The sequence below is a fragment of the Scyliorhinus torazame genome, chromosome 9 (assembly GCF_047496885.1).
Source record: "Scyliorhinus torazame isolate Kashiwa2021f chromosome 9, sScyTor2.1, whole genome shotgun sequence".
Classification (NCBI taxonomy): domain Eukaryota; kingdom Metazoa; phylum Chordata; class Chondrichthyes; order Carcharhiniformes; family Scyliorhinidae; genus Scyliorhinus; species Scyliorhinus torazame.
The window spans coordinates 259,311,828-259,327,916 of record NC_092715.1 but is presented as its reverse complement, the minus strand read 5'-3'; the positions used below and the strand labels follow the sequence as shown (position 1 = coordinate 259,327,916).

General features: G+C 49.9%; 1 protein-coding gene across 3 annotated transcripts in view; it reads right to left on the bottom strand.

The window, feature by feature from the left end:
- Positions 1 to 13,236, bottom strand: part of susd1 (sushi domain containing 1) — a 108,081-nt gene extending 94,845 nt beyond the window's left edge. For all 3 annotated transcript variants that reach the window (XM_072517313.1, XM_072517314.1, XM_072517315.1), the window contains exons 1-3: positions 13,146 to 13,236; positions 9,861 to 9,995; positions 2,455 to 2,619 (exon numbers count right to left, since the gene is read on the bottom strand). In XM_072517313.1, the coding sequence (XP_072373414.1) occupies positions 2,455 to 2,619; positions 9,861 to 9,995; positions 13,146 to 13,233 (388 nt within the window). In that variant the 5' untranslated portion in view covers positions 13,234 to 13,236. The remainder of the gene's footprint in view (positions 1 to 2,454; positions 2,620 to 9,860; positions 9,996 to 13,145) is intronic.
- Between the last annotated feature and the right edge of the window lie 2,853 nt (positions 13,237 to 16,089).

Below are 16,089 nucleotides of genomic sequence, written 5' to 3'. Positions count from 1 at the left end.
CACCACTCGTCGTCTGGATCAATGCTGTGCACCGACAGCGGCTGGTGGTTTTGATTCGGGGACAGACTGTTCTTTGTTATAACAGCGACTCAAAAAGGCTCCCTCGGGTCCTCGGTGTCACTGATCTGCGGGAAGTCGGAATCGGTCTCGGAGAACGTGGGTTGAATTGCCCGAATGTTCCTGCGAGGCTGGCTGAAGCGATGCGAAGTGGCAGGCTGAGCTGCTCGACAGCAGGCAGCATAGTGGCGAGGTCTGCCACATCGTAGGCATTGTCGCGATTTTGCAGGACACTGGCGCTTTAAATGGGTGGAGCCACAGTTGCCGCACGTCGTGACGTCAGTATGCTCGTTGCGCCGCCGCGCATGTGCGGTGCAGTCCTGCGTGGTGCGCGCCTGCGCATCACGTTCCAACACGTCACCGTCCCCTCGTTTGGCGCGTACAAGCATTCGGGAGGCCGTGAAAAGCGCGCGAAATGGCCGCCCTCATCCAGGCTGCAGCCTTGGAGGTGTTCAATTGCTTGGACCCGTTCCGCCTCGTGGGGACCTTGCCACGCCATTTCAGTCGCCTGTATGTGGGAGTACCGGCTGGTGGCATTTTCATGCAGGACACAGGTCTCGATGGCAGTCACTAGGGTGAGTTGCTTAATTTTGAGGCGCTGCTGACGCAGGGGGTCCGACAGAACACCAAATCCGATCTGGTCGCCGATCATGGAGTCAGAGGTGGGCCCGTAGCCGCAGGACTGCGCAAGGATGCGGAGGTGTTAAAAAGGATTGGAAAGGCTCGTCCTTACCCTGCAAGCGCTGCTGGAACAGGTATCTTTCGAAGCTTTCATTGACCTCTATGCTGAAGTGGGTATCGAATTTGAGGAGAACCGTCTTGTACTTTGTCTTGTCCTCATCGTCTGCGAATGTCAGGGAGTTGAAGATGTGGATGGCGTGTTGCCCGGCCGTGGAGAGGAGCAGAGCAATCTTCCTGGTGTCCGAGGCGTTCTCCCTGTCCGTGGCTTCGAGGAAGAGCTGGAAACGCTGCTTACAAATCTTCCAATTGGCCCCGAGATTGCCGGCGATGCGGAGCGGCGGCGGCGGGTTGATATTCTCCATACGTCAGGATGCCGGAATGCTGATTAGTTGCAGATGGGTCTCAGAAGTGCTAGTATGCAGCCACTCCTTGTACCATGATGTGTTGGGTGTTCTGGATCACAAACAGGTCACCAACACTGGAAGTGGTGCAACTCTATTTTATTATGAGGTTAACTATATTAACATACTTGAACTGTGGGTGAATGCAATACCAGCTTTAACTGTTGACCCTTGCCTAGTCCTAACCAGGTGATGCACTCAGCACATGGTGAATGTCTGTGTTGCAGGCTGTGAGCTCTGTGCTCCGAGCTGGCTGCTACTAGAATGAGCGGGAACTCTCCTGTCCCCTGTCTTTATAGTGCGTGTGCTCTCACTGGTGATTGGCTGCGGTGCTGTGTATGCTGATTGGTCCCACTGCATGTCCATCAGTGTGTGTGTGTGGCTGCACCATGATATACTGGTGTATATTATGACAAGCTTCTCATGTACACTAATGATCGCCTTCCATTCGATCTTTACTCTCAAGTTCTTAATAATTTGCCGCCGCTATTTTACCCTTCTAACAGTAAGGCCCCCCCCACCCTTACTATTACATTGCGATATGTATTCATTTCCTGCACCAGCTATCTCCCACTAGCTTCTGGCAAGTTACTTGGCCGTTATACACAGTGGGTTCATACTGGCGAGGGATTGGCTTGGGACTGTATAAATTCAATTTATACCCCTTCAACCATCGGAGACCAGAGACTTTCATCTCATTGGTCTGGCACAGAGCTGAGCCCAGCTCTCAGGAAGGAAGGTAAATGGTAGACTTAAGGCCCAGACTGTCTCCTCAGACAGAATCATAAAATGGCTGCCCCCTGGATGCACGATCAATTACACAAAGACGAGAGTTGGATGCAATCGAGGCTTTATTACATTGAGATGTGTGGCCTCCGACAGCAGCTGGCGAAATGGCTGCTGTACGGGGAGCACACATATTTATACTCTGCCTACTGGGTGGAGCCAGCAGGCAGGGAACTACCCCCGTACCTGTAGTACAGGGGCCTTACCGTAAATCACCTACACCAACATCCTCTATATACAATATATACATCAGTGGTGACTACCACACCCCCTTCACCCCATCGTGTTTGTGTCAGCTCTCTGTGACAGCACTCTAGGTATAATATTGCTCAGATGCAAATGTATTCCTAAAAACTATTCCATTCACTTTTGCCAAAATTGGTTTCACGTTTGCAACAGGAAATTAGCAATTTGACTTTTGCGACCTACACCCAAAGTCCCGATGGATTTGTTTTTCTTTCCCGCAAATCAAAAAAAAACATAAATTCACCCCCACAAAATGAAGCTGGTTGATAACCAATGTATTTACTTGCGCACTGAGTTCCATCATTGGGAGTGAATGCCTCCATATATCCCTTATTGTTCGACGGTCTGTATCCTTCATTGCACGTACAGTAATAGCCGCCAAACGTGTTGTAACAAGTCGTAAAGTCACCACAGATCTTTTTAGCTCCAATGTGGCATTCATCTTTATCTAAAAAGGAACATATAATAAAATTTAATCTCCGTCGTATCATCATAGAAAAACACACATCACATCATCGTGCCAGCTAACCAACATTTTCTACCCTTTCTTACCCCCCCACCCCAACTTTGAAGGTTGTTCGTTCAAACCCATTCTCAAGACTAGAGCATATATTCCCGGTTGACGATCACAGTATCATCTTTGCGATGATATTTTGAACTGAAGCCCAGGCTGCTTTCAGGTGAATATAAGGGCTCCCATGGCATTATTTGAAAAAGAACAGAAGGATTATTTGGAGGGTCCAGGGCCAATGTTCATCCCTTAGCCAACATCACTGAAGCAGATTATCTTGTAATTTATCTCATGACTGTCTGTGGGAGCTTGCTGTGCGCACATTGGCTGCTGAATTTCCTACAATGACTATGCTTCAAATAGTAAGTCATTGAGTGTGACACTCTTTGGGACGTTCTGAGATTTCAACCCCTCTCTCCCGCTTTCTTCGACATTCAACGATGTTAACATCACTGAATCCCCCACGATCAACATGCAGGAGTCACCATTAACCTAAATTTAACTCCACCAGTCACACTATTGCTACAAGAGAGGTCAGAGGTAAGGAATTCTGTGATGAGTAACTCCCCTCCTGACCCCCCCGCCCCAAAACCTGTCCATCTACAAGGCACAAGTCAGGAGTGTGAGGGAATACTCTCCACTTGCCTGGATGGGTGCAACTCCAACAGCACTCAAGAAGCTCAACACCATCCAGGACAAAGCAGCCCCGCTGATTGGCACCACCGGGTCAATATAAGGGTTAGGGGTTAGGGTTATATATCTAATTTCTCATTGGTTGGAACGTGGTTTAGAACAGAAATACCTGGAGAGCAGATCTCCTGATCTTACTGCCTTTGGCACCGTGTGTGCCCCCAGGGGTGGGTGTCATCGCAATTTTTACAGGAAAAAGGTGGAGAACCAGGAAATTAGCCTGATCCTCCCAATGAACCATTGTAACAACGGCTGCAGACATGTGGAAATTCTGGAAGCAGATAGAGACGGAGTTCCTCGAGTCCGTTGAGAGGACGACTGAGGAAATTCAGAGTCAGGCATGTTGCCAATCGGCCCGGAGTCGCCAATTAATGTTGCCAATTAATAATGATGCTCTTTAGAGTCGCCAGGGATCAAATGATACCACCACAAGGCTTTACCGGATATCGATCAAAGGACCACACAACCAGTTAGTCAGTTCGAGTTCAACGGTGGTTTATTTACACACAAGGATTACTTCGACATGCAACACAAAACACGACAAGTTAAACTACACCTAACAACTACAATAACCTATACTTAACTTCAGGGCAACTGGCTCTATGCAGATGGACAAGGCCTTTGTCCGGATCTTGCATGGCTGGGTGGAAGAAGTGGCTCTGTTTCTGCTGGGCTCATCCGTCTGGTAGCGATAGTTGGTCTTGAACTTGTCTGTCTGGTCGTTATGCTGCACTTGGGTTGGCATAGGCCGGATCCAAGAGAGACCAAGCACACGGCTGTGTCTCTTCTTATCCCTCTGGGATTCCGCGCTCTTTGGGGCGGTCCTTAACTTGGACCCAATAATTCGACAGGCTTCGATCACTGCCTTCGATTTTGGCCAATAAAGGGATGGGTGCCTTGATGGCGGGGCGTGTCCTTAGCGGTCATTGACCTTGGCTGTTTGGGCTCCCTGAATCTGTATCGGTTACCTGAGTGCAGTCCTATTGTCCTGGGAAAATGGGCCATTAGAATGCAAACGAGCGGGGGTTTCGACCGCGTCTAGCTATCTGGGTTGCAAATACACACACAAGCTCTGGGTCTGTCTGAGTCCTGGGTTGGCCATAATTCCCATGGTCCTTTGCAGATGGCCATCTGAGATGGCTACAGGCAGACATGGAGTAAACATGGAAACGGGCCTTTTTCTGGGTTGAACCAACAAGCAGCCTGCAATGAGTTTATAGGCCTCCATCTATTCCATAACATTCTGTGGAGAATTTTAAATAACTTACAAAGCCGACAATTAAAAAACCGTCAGCAAATTTCTCTTATCTTTCCCCTTTGCAAAGGATGAGTAGTGTTTGAAGTAGGTAAAGTTGCCATAGTCCCAGATGACCATCGGCTGATTTTCCCATTGAGGGGGAGAGCTGCCTGGTGGTGATTTAATCTGAGGGTCACCACACCTCAGGCGAGGAGGAGAAGATGGGGCCTTGGTGTATAACCTCAGCCAGCGCAGGAACTGAACCCGCGCTGTTGGCCTTGTGTTTATATCAAGAACCAGCTGCCTAGCCAAGTGAGCTAAACCAGCAACGTGACATTAAGTGATGATCTGTTTTTAGTGACTTTTTTAAAAATATAAATTTAGAGTACCCAATTCATTTTTTCCAATTAAGGGGCAATTTAGCACGGCCAATCCATCTAACCTGCACATCTTTGGGTTGTGGGGGCGAAACCCACGCAGACACAGGGAGAATGTGCAAACTCCACACGGACAGTGACCCAGGGTCAGAATCGAACCCGGGTCCTCCGCACTGTAGGCAGTAGGGTGATGCACGATCAATTAGTATTAAAATGAGGTAGTAGCATAACTAAAGGCTTTAATAGACTAGAACTGTTCCCCAGCAGCTTCGGTACAGAATGAGGGCTGCTGGGACGGCACCGGTTCTTATACCCCGCCTGTCAGGGCGGAGCTACATACAAAACAGCCAATGGTAAACTCCTCGGTTTAACCAATGGCCTTCAGTCTCTCGGGTACTGCAATACCTGATAATACCACACAGGGCTAATCCACTGCACCACCGTGCTGCCCCTGTTTTTAGTGATGTTGAACAAGGTTAAATATTGTCTGGAAAACTAATGGTAACCCTCCTGCTCACCTTCACAATCGTGGCCATGGGATCTTTTGCGCCTGCCTCAGAGGGTAGATGGGACCTCGCTTTAACAACTCATCCAAAAGACCACACCTCTGGCAGTGCAGCACTCCCTCAGTAAAGCACTGGGCTGTTCTGCTTCGATACATCGTGTGCACAAGACTCTGGAGTGGGGATTGAATCCACAACCTCTGACTCAGAGTAAAGAGCAATACCCAAGGAGCCATGGCAGACGCTCAAGATTATGGGCGTGTTTTTCTGCCTGCCCGCCCCGCCCACTGTGTTTTGTTACTAGGCAATAACTTCAGTCTATAAAAGCCTACACATCTCCCTTCAGCCTACAAGCTTCTGTCATGCACGGACTGATGCACGATCAATGACCACTGAAGCGGGGTTGTAGTCCAACTGAAGGCTTTAATAAGCTGGATGTTTCCCCCAGCAGCTCCGGTACAGAATGAAGGCTGCTGGGGCAGCACAGGCTCTTATACCCCACCTAGCAGGGCAGAGCTACCATACATCTTGACTAATAGAAAGCGTACAGTTTCCACCAATGGTGCTCCAGCATATCCGGTACCGTAATACCTCTACTACCACATTCACCCCCTGTAAATAAAGAGTCTGGCGGGGGTGAATACTACAAACATGGCAAGGTGGTAGAATTAGTTATGGAAGTACCGTAATACCTCCGTACAGTGTTTTGTAACTATTTACAATTCTAATAACTATTTACAATTGATGATTTAAAAATGAAGCAATCAGTCGATCGGGGGCCCTGGTCGTCCTCTGTGATCATCGGAGCTTCGGTGGTGACTCCGGTGGAGGCTCGTGCGTCTGTGACTCCGGGGGTTGTAACTGGTCGTCCTGCTCTAGGCGATGCCTTTGCTGAGCAGGAATTGACGCAGTTCGTCGCTCATAAAGGAGGACCCCCTATCGCTGTGTATGTAAGCGGGGAACCCGAACAGTGCAAAGATGCTATGGTGGGCCTTGATGACAGTGGTTACGGTCATGTCGGGGCAGGGGATGGCGAATGGGAACCGGGAGTACTCATCAATCGCGTTCAGGAAGTACGTGTTGCGGTCGGTGGAGGGGGCCTTTGAAGTCCATGCTGAGGCGCACAAAGAGACGGGAAGCCTTTATCAGGTGCGCTTTCTCTGGCCGGTAGAAGTGCGGTTTGCTCTCCGCACAGATTTGGCAATCCCTGGTGGCTGTCCTGACCTCCTCGATGGAGTAGGGCAGGTTGCGGGTCTTGATAAAATGGAAAAAAACGAATGACCCCCGGGTGGCAGAGGTCCTCGTGGAGGGCTCGGAGGCGGTCCACTTGTGCGATTGCAAATGTGCCGCGGGACAGGGCATCAGGAGGCTCGTTTAGCTTCCCGGGACGATACAAGATCTTGTAGTTGTAGGTGGAGGGTTCGATCCTCCACCGCAAGATCTTATCGTTTTTTATCTTGCCCCGCTGTGCATTATCGAACATGAACGCAACCGACTGTTGGCCAGTGAGGAGAGTGAATCTCCAGCCGGCCAGGTAATGCCTCCAATGTCGCACAGCTTCAACTATGGCCTGGGCCTCCTTTTCGACTGAGGAGTGGCGGATTTCGGAAGCATGGAGGGTACGTGAGAAGAAGGCCACGGGCCTGCCCGCTTGGTTGAGGGTGGCCGCCAGAGCTACGTCAGACGCGTCTCTCTCGACCTGGAAGGGGAGGGACTCGTCGATGGCGTGCATCGTGGCCTTTGCAATGTCTGCTTTGATGCGGCTGAAGGCCTGGCGGGCCTCTATCGACAGGGGAAAAGCTGTGGATTGGATCAGGGGACGGGCCTTGTCCGCATAGTTGGGGACCCACTGGGCGTAGTAACTGAAAAACACCAGGCAGCGCTTCAGGGCCTTGGAGCAGTGAGGGAGGGGGAACTCCATAAGGGGACACATGCGCTCAGGGTCGGGGCCTATAACTCCATTTCGCACTACGTAGCCGAGGATGGCGAGGCGGTCGGTGCTAAACACGCATTTATCCTTGTTGTATGTAAGGTTAAGGATCTTTGCGGTCTGGAGGAATTTTCGGAGGTTGGTGTCGAGGTCCTGATGGTCGTGGCCGCAGATGGTGACATTATCGAGATACGGGAACGTTGCCCGTAAACCGTAGCGGTCAACCGTTCGGCCCATCTCGCGCTGGAAGACCGAGACCCGGTTGGTGACACCGAAGGGAACCCTTAAGAAGTGATAGAGCCGCCCATCTGCCTCAAAGGCAGTGTATTTGCGGTTACTAGTGCGGATGGGGAGCTGGTGGTAGGCGGACCTAAGATCCACCGTGGAGAAGACCTTGTAATGCGCAATCCTGTTTACCAGGTTGGATATGCGTGGGAGGGGGTACGCGTCCAGCTGCGTAAACCTGTTGATGGTCTGACTGTAGTTGATGACCATCCTATGCTTCTCCCCGGTCTTTACCACCACTACTTGAGCTCTCCAGGGGCTGTTGCTAGCTTCAATGACTCCTTCCCTCAGTAGCCTTTGGACCTCTGACCTAATAAAGATCCGGTCCTGGGCACTGTACCGTCTGCTCCTGGTGGCGATGGGTTTGCAATCCGGGGTGAGGTTCGCAAACAGGGAAGGCGGGTCAACCTTAAGGGTCGCGAGGCCGCAGACAGTGAGGGGGGTATAGGGCCGCCGAATTTGAAGGTTAGGCTTTGGAGGTTACACTGGAAGTCTAACCCTAGAAGTGTGGCCGCGAAGAGGTGGGGAAGGACGTAGAGACGGAAATTTCTGAACACCCTTCCCTGGACTGAGGTTTGCTAAACAAAACCCCTTTTTCACTACTGAGTGGGAACCGGAGGCCAGGGAGATTTTTTGATTAATGGGGTGCATGAGGAGAGAACAGCACCTCACCGTGTCGGGGTGTATGAAGCTCTCTGTGCTCCCAGAGTCGATTAGGTAGGACGTCTCGTGCCCGTTGATGAATACAGTCGTTGTAGCAGTTGAGAGTGTTCAAGGCCGGGACTGATCCAGGGTCACCGAGGCTAATCGCAGCAGTTGAGTGTTCTCTTCGGGCAGTGCGTGGTCAGCCGAGCTGGGGTCCTGGGGGTTCATCCAAGATGGCGGCTCCCATTGGTCGCACATGGCTGGGGATGCACAAAATGGCGGCGACCATCCCTCTAACGTGGCGTCCGCGGGACAAGATGGCGGCGCCCGGGGGCCGCACGTGGCCCTGGAGTAGGGAGATGGCGGCGCCCACTGGCCGCATAGGAACCGTGGAGAAGTTTGTGGTGGCGGTCCGCATTCGCCGCCAGAGACCGCGACAACCGCACGGGCCTGACGTACCACCACGAAGTGGCCCTTTTCACCGCATCCCTTGCAGGTGGATGCGCGGGCCGGGCAGCGCTGGCGGGGGTGCTTGGCCTGCCCGCAAAAGTAGCAGCGGGGCCCCCGGGGTTGCCAGGCCGCTTTGCAGCGCAGGCTTTTGGGGGGATGGGGGATGTCTCGGGGTCGGCTGTGGAAAGTTCCACGCTGCCCAGGGGGCTGCCGCGCGGTCGGGAACGTAAACGTGGGTGTTCCTGGAGGCCACGTCCAGGGAGCCTGCAAGGGCCCGTGCCTCCTTGAGACCCAGAGTGTCTTTTTCTAGCAGTCGCTGGCGGATTTGTGAGGATAGCATACCTGCCACGAAAGCGTCCCGGACCAAAAGTTCAGTGTGTTCGCTCACCGAAACTTGCGGGCAGCTGCAGTTTCTCCCCAGCACCAGGAGTGCACGGTAGAATTCTTCCAGCGATTCACCAGGGGTTTGTCGCCTCGCTGCTAGCAGGTGCCGGGCGTACACCTTGTTTACCGGGCAAATATAATGTCCTTTTAGCAGCTCGATTGTTGCAGCGAAGTCTTCCGCTTCCTCGATAAGGGTGTAAATCTCCAGGCTCACCCTTGAGTGCAGGACGTGCAGTTTCTGTTCTCCCGCGGATGTGTTTTCGGCCGTCCCGAGATACCCTTTAAAGCACGCCAGCCAGTGCTTGAAGATTGCCGCTGAGTTCGCCGCGTGGGGGCTAAGTTGCAGACACTCCGGCTTGATTCGGAGCTCCATCCTTTTTTAAAAACTAGCTTATTAAATTGATGCGCGATCAATGACCACTAAAACGAGGTTGTAGTCCAACTGAAGGCTTTAATAAGTGAGATGGTTCCCCCAGCAGCTCCGGTACAGAATGAAGGCTGCTTGGGTGTCACGGGCTCTTATACTCCGCCTAGCAGGGCGGAGCTACCATATATCTTGACCAATAGAAAACGTACAGTTTCCAGCAATGGTGCTCCAGCATATCAGGTACTGTAATGCCTCCACTACCACACAGACCTTAATAGAAAGTTAAATATTATTTCCCCAAGTGTCTTACCTGCGCAGAACGCAATTCCATTTCCATAGAATCCATAGTTACAGGTGCAGGCCTTCCTTCCACTGGTAATGGTGCACGAAGCATTCACGTGACAGCTGGAGCAAACATCCAGATTTTTATCTGGTTCAGTTGCTGCTACACAGAAAGATAACACAGCCATTCAACACTGAATTACACTGGACCCTTCCCTGACCTGTCCTGCCTGAGCACAATGCAGCGGACACTCCCCACAAGGACTGCTGGTGAGTCAGTGCATCGCCTGGTTCCAATAGACGGAATCTGTGAGGTTCACAGGATCAGCCAGTCCCAAGTTCCAACCGAAATGAAAATTGGACGGGTAAAGAGAAGGTATGGTGAAGATCAGGGGGAAATGGGAAGCGGAGTTGGAAGGGGAGATCAATTAGGGAGCATGGAGTGAGGCACTGCGTAGGGTAAATGGGACCTCCTCCTGTGCAAGGATGAGCCTGATACAGTTTGAGGTGATGCACAGGGTGCATATGACTCGGGCGAGAATGAGTGGGTTCTTTCAGGGGGTAGCAGATGAGTGTGAGAGGTGTGGGCGGGGACCAGCGAATCACACGCACAGGTGTTGGGGTTGTGAAAAATTGGGAAGATTCTGGGCGGGAGTGTTCGTGGTCTTAGCCAGGGTAGTGGAGGAGGAGGTGGACCCAGACCTTATGGTGGCGATATTTGGGGTTTCAGAGAAGCCGGAGCTCATGGAGAGGAGGAAGGCCGATGTTGTGGCCTTCGCCTCTCTGGTTGCACGGCGGCAAATTTTGTTGGAGTGGCGGTCGGCATCGCCACCGGGGGTAGCAGCATGGTTGGGTGACCTGTACAACTTCCTGTGGTTAGAGAAGACAAAGTATGAGCTAAGGGGCTTAACGGCGGTGTTTGAGAAAAGGTGGGGGGTGTTTGTGACCGTGTTTGAGGAGCTGCTCGTCGCGAGGTGGGGGGGGGGGTGAAAATGGGGGAAAATCTATACAGGCTGGAGAGTTGATTGTTGGGAAGTATGTTTCCCGGGGTGTTTATTTGCTGTAACCTGTTTTGATACATGTTTGTAATAAAATACATATTTTTTTAAATATAAAGAGAAGGTAACGCAGAAAGTGTTGCAAACATAGTCTGGACTCTTCCTCCTTCCTGATGATGTGTCACAGTTCACTGAGACAGTCCAGGTCGCTAAGATGACATGCACTTTTTACGTGGAGCTATGGACTGTGATGGTAGAGGCTCCAATATTCTTTCCATCACATAGCTGACCCAGGACTTTCTCCCACTCTCACCACCTGCCATTGGCGTGGATTAGAAGGATGCACAGGTTGACACCCAACCTGTTTGATCGAGTTAGGAACACACCTTCCTTCACCGTCAATTCCTGGGGTCGGACTTGGAGCAGAGCCTCTGGTTCAGAGGCTTCCCACTGCTGCGATAGATCTCCGAGCCGCACTGCCAGAGAGGTGGTGAAAGTAGATCTGATGGTGGCTTTCAAAAAGGGGATTGGATGGAACCCGAAGGAGAAAATGTGTTGCAGGGATGTGGGAAAAGAGCCCAGAGTGGGACCAACCAGATTGCTCTTTGGAAGAGCTGGCATGGCCTTGATAGGCCGAATGGTCTCATTTTGTGCTGTACCATTCTATAAAGTGCTCCTGGAGATTAAATACAGCACTTGCCTCATATATATAACCCTGCAACCACAGGCCTTTGGCAATAGAATTAATGGGACAATTAATGGAGGCTTACCTGAAAAAATGGTGAGTAATTGCTTCAATTTTCTGCAAACTATTGGCAAGGTGATCTTCCTAAGCTCCTCCTTCCCTAAGAACTGCAATGGGTATCTGAAATTGATGGGGGTTTTATCAAGGCTTTAACTGATCAAAAGTAAGTTTCCCTACACCACAGGGCAGTTTGCAGATGATACAAAGATCTGTAGAAGGACAGGCAGCATTGAGGAAGCAAGGGGGCTGCAGAAGGACTTGGACAGGCTAGGCGAGTGGGCAAAGAAGTGGCAGATGGAATACAATGTGGAAAAGTGTGAGGTTATGCACTTTGGAAGGAGAAATGGAGGCATAGACTATTTTCTAAATGGGGAAATACTTAGGAAATCAGAAGCACAAAGGGACTTGGGAGTCCTTGTTCACGATTCACTTAATGTTAACGTGCAGGTTCAGTCAGCAGTTAGGAAGACAAATGCAATGTTAGCATTCTTGTCGAGAGGGCTAGAATACAAGACCAGGGATGTACTTCTGTGGCTGTGTAAGGCTCTGGTCAGACCCCATTTGGAGTACTGTGAGCAGTTTTGGGGCCCGTATCTAAGGAAGGATGTGCTGGGCCTTGGAAAGGGTCCAGAGGAGGTTCACAAGAATGATCCCTGGAATAAACAGCTTGTCATATGAGGAACGTTTGAGGACTCTGGGTCTGTACTCGTTGGGGTTTGGAAGGATGAGGGGGGATCTTATTGAAACTTACAGGATACTGCGAGGCCTGGATAGAGTGGATGTGGAGAGGATGTTTCCACTTGTAGGAAAAACTAGAACCAAAGGACACCATCTCAGACTAAAGGGACGATCCTTTAAAACAGAGACGAGGAGGAATTTCTTCAGCCAGAGGGTGGTGAATCTGTGGAACTCTTTGCCGCAGAAGGCTGTGGAGGCCAATTCACTGAGTGTTTTTAAGACAGAGATAGATAGGTTCTTGATCAATAAGGGGATCAGGGGTTATGGGAGAAGGCAGGAGAATGGGGATGAGAAAAAATATCAGCCATGATTGAATGGCGGAGCAGACTCGATGGGCCGAGTGGCCTAATTCTGCTCCTATATCTTATGATCTTATGGGTACACACCATGTGGTATTATCTCCACAGGAAGATAGCAGAGCTCATGTTTAGGGACAAGCTTGAGATAGCCAGGCCACAAGTGAAAAGGCTGCAACTATCTCTGAGTCACAGCTAAGACAAACTCAGGCTCCCTGGGGCGGCGGGGGGTGGGGGGAATGGTGCAGTGCAGACTATCAATACCCAAAATTGGTAAGAACTGTCATCTCGCCATAACTCTTTGAAAATGAAAACACCCATGATTTAAATGTGCAACTTTATGTTTTGAAATGAATTTTATGCTTTGAGATATACAAATGATTATAAAGTTATTTATTTACTTAAATAAACCCAGTTACTTTCCCACCACTCTCTCACGCGCACATACATGCACACGTCCGTGTACAGATACAGATAATTCTTTTGAAGAGAAGTATAATCGAATTTTGATTTATAATAATAAAATTAGCACTCACCATGCAGATAGAGAAAGTCAGTGTTCAAGACCCCCAGGTACAGACTCAGGACAGTGAAGCTCCAAGCTGAGGTTAGTTTCCTCCTCATGGCCAGCACAAGCACCGAGTTTAACAAGAAGAGCCTCGCTTGCACTTATATCTGCAGCAGGATCCTGTCAGAAACGCCTGCTTTACCATTATCTGGTTACCTTGAGGAGTGTGGCCTTAATAGATTAAAATGCTCCTTCCTAATATGGACATGTTTAATGCTAATATAGATAGCTATTTCTATTCTGCCAGAAATAACTAGCAATGGATGTTTCGGGTGAAGCTACTTTTACTGACTTTTAGGTTTTTATTTCGCAAAGTCATTTCCACATCATAATTAATTGCTTCTATAATAGGCAGCCAATGTTGCATTTGAATGAAATTATAATTTTTTTTAATTTAGAGTACCCAATTCATTTTTTACAATCAAGGGGCAATTTAGCGTGACCAATCCACCTACCCTGCACATCTTTTGGGTTGTGGGGGCGAAACCCACGCAAACACGGGGAGAATATGCAAACTCCACACGGACAGTGACCCAGAGCCGGGATCAAACCTGGGACCTCGGCGCCGTGAGGCAGCAGCACGGTAGCACAGTTGTTAGCACAGTTGCTTCATAACTCCAGGGTCCCAGGTTCGATTCCCAGCTTGGGTCACTGTCTGTGTGGAGTCTGCACGCTCTCCCCGTGTGTGCGTGGGTTTCCTCCGGGTGCTCCGGTTTCCTCCCACAGTCCAAAGATGTGTACGTGAGGTGGATTGACCGTGATAAATTGCCCTTAATGTCCATAGAGGTGAGGTGGGGTTACTGGGTTACGGGGATAGGTTGGAGGCGTAGGTTTAAGTAGGGTGCTCTTTACAAGGTCCGGTGAAGACTCGATGGACCGAATGGCCTCCTTCTGCACTGTAAATTCTACGATCTATGATCTAGCCACTGCGCCACCGTGCTGCCCATAATGAAATGATTTTTAACAAATGTTTGTAGTGTATTTAAGCATTGGGGTGAGCATAATATCAATATATCAGATATATTAAAAAATATATCAATTTTATTTTTAGCTTAATCAAGCATTAGTTTAAAGAACAAAGAACAAAGAAATTTACAGCACAGGAACAGACCCTTCGGCCCTCCCAGCCTGTGCCGATCCAGATCCTTTATCTAAACCTGTCCTCTATTTTCCAAGGATGTATACCAATATAAATATAAAATTTTATTTGTGGGGAATTGAGAGAGTATTTAGTAAAGCATATGGGATCCTGGGCTTCATAAAAAGAGGCATTGAGTACAAAAGAAGGGAAGTTATAATGAACCTTTGTAAAACTCTGGATAGGCCCCAACTAGAGTATTACGTCCAGTTCTGGTCACCACACGTTAGGAAGGTCCTTGAGGGAGTGCAGAGGAGATTTACTCAAGTGGTTGTAAGAATGAGGGAAGTTACCTGCAGGGTTAACAGGCTACGGTGTACAGCGGGCAAATGAGACTAACTGGATTCCTCTCCAGAGGGCCAGCATGGACTCAATGGGCCGAATGGCCTCCTTCTCTGCCATTATGAATATAAATAAGTATTGGGACTAGCCCAATAAAAATACTGTGTATCAATCTTACAATTCAAATTAATAGCGTATATCGACAGGTGGGTAGGGATTATGGGCGGCACGGTGGCACAGTGGTTAGCACTGCTGCCTCACAACGCCAGGGATCCGGGTTCATTCCTTGTACCACCTTGAGCTGAATCAGGCTGAGTCGTGCGCAGGAGGAGGTGGAGTTCACCCGACAAAGGGCCTCAATCCACACACCCCCATCCAGACTGGGTCCCAGCTCCTCCTCCCACTACGGCCTCACCCGCTCCAGCAGAGCAACTTCCATTGACATGATCTGACCATAAACATTTGAAGTGCAAGCGCTCCAAGCCCACAGCTTAAATGTCACATCCAACCCCGACAGCACAAACAAATGGTTACCGCGTATGGGGGCCGGCAGTGACCTCAGCTGGTAATGCTGCCTAAACTGCCTCTATATCCTTAACATAGAGATCAACACCGGGATCGAGGAGCACCTCATCGAGGAGAGCGGTAGCAAAGTCATAACCAAAGATCGCAAACTCAAACCCTTACAACGTTTCGGAAGCTGAAGAAATTTGGCATGTCTGCATCGACTCTCACAAACTCCTAAGATGTACGATAGAGGGCATCCTATCCGGCTGCATCACAGCCTGGTATGGCAACTGCTCAGTCCAAGATCACAAGAAACTGCAGACTGTGGTGAACTCAGCCCAACGCATCACACAAGCTTGCCACCCCCACATTGATTCTGCATACACCTCTCGCTGCCTCAGGAAGGCAGACAGCATTATCAGACACCCCTCCCACCCAGGCATTGCCTTCTTCCAGACCCTTCCATCAGGCAGAAGGTATAAAAGTCTGAAGACTCGCACACGCAGACATAGGAACAGCTTCTTCCCCACAGCTACAAGGCTCCTCAACGACTCCCCCTCGGACTGATCTGTTCCCTGTAAGAACATTATTCACGACGCCCTATGCTGCTCTTGCTCATGTATTTGCTTTGTTTGGCCCCTTGTCCCGCACTGTAACCAATCACTGTTTGTCGATGTACCATTTGTCAATGTTCTCTGTTGATTATTCTTTTTGGCTACTATGTACGTACTGTGTACGTTCCCTCGGCCGCAGAAAAATACTTTTCACTGTACTTCGGTACATGTGACAATAAATCAAATCAAATCAAATCGAACTCGCCTCCACCCCCCTTTCCCCCCCATTTGGAGTCTGAGCCCCCCAGTCACCCCAGCACCTTCTCAACATTGGCTGCCCAATAATAAAGGAGAAAATTGGGCAACGTCGGGCCCCCCAGGCTGTCAGTCCCTCTGAAGGTGCATCCTACGAATTCTTCGGGACTTACCCA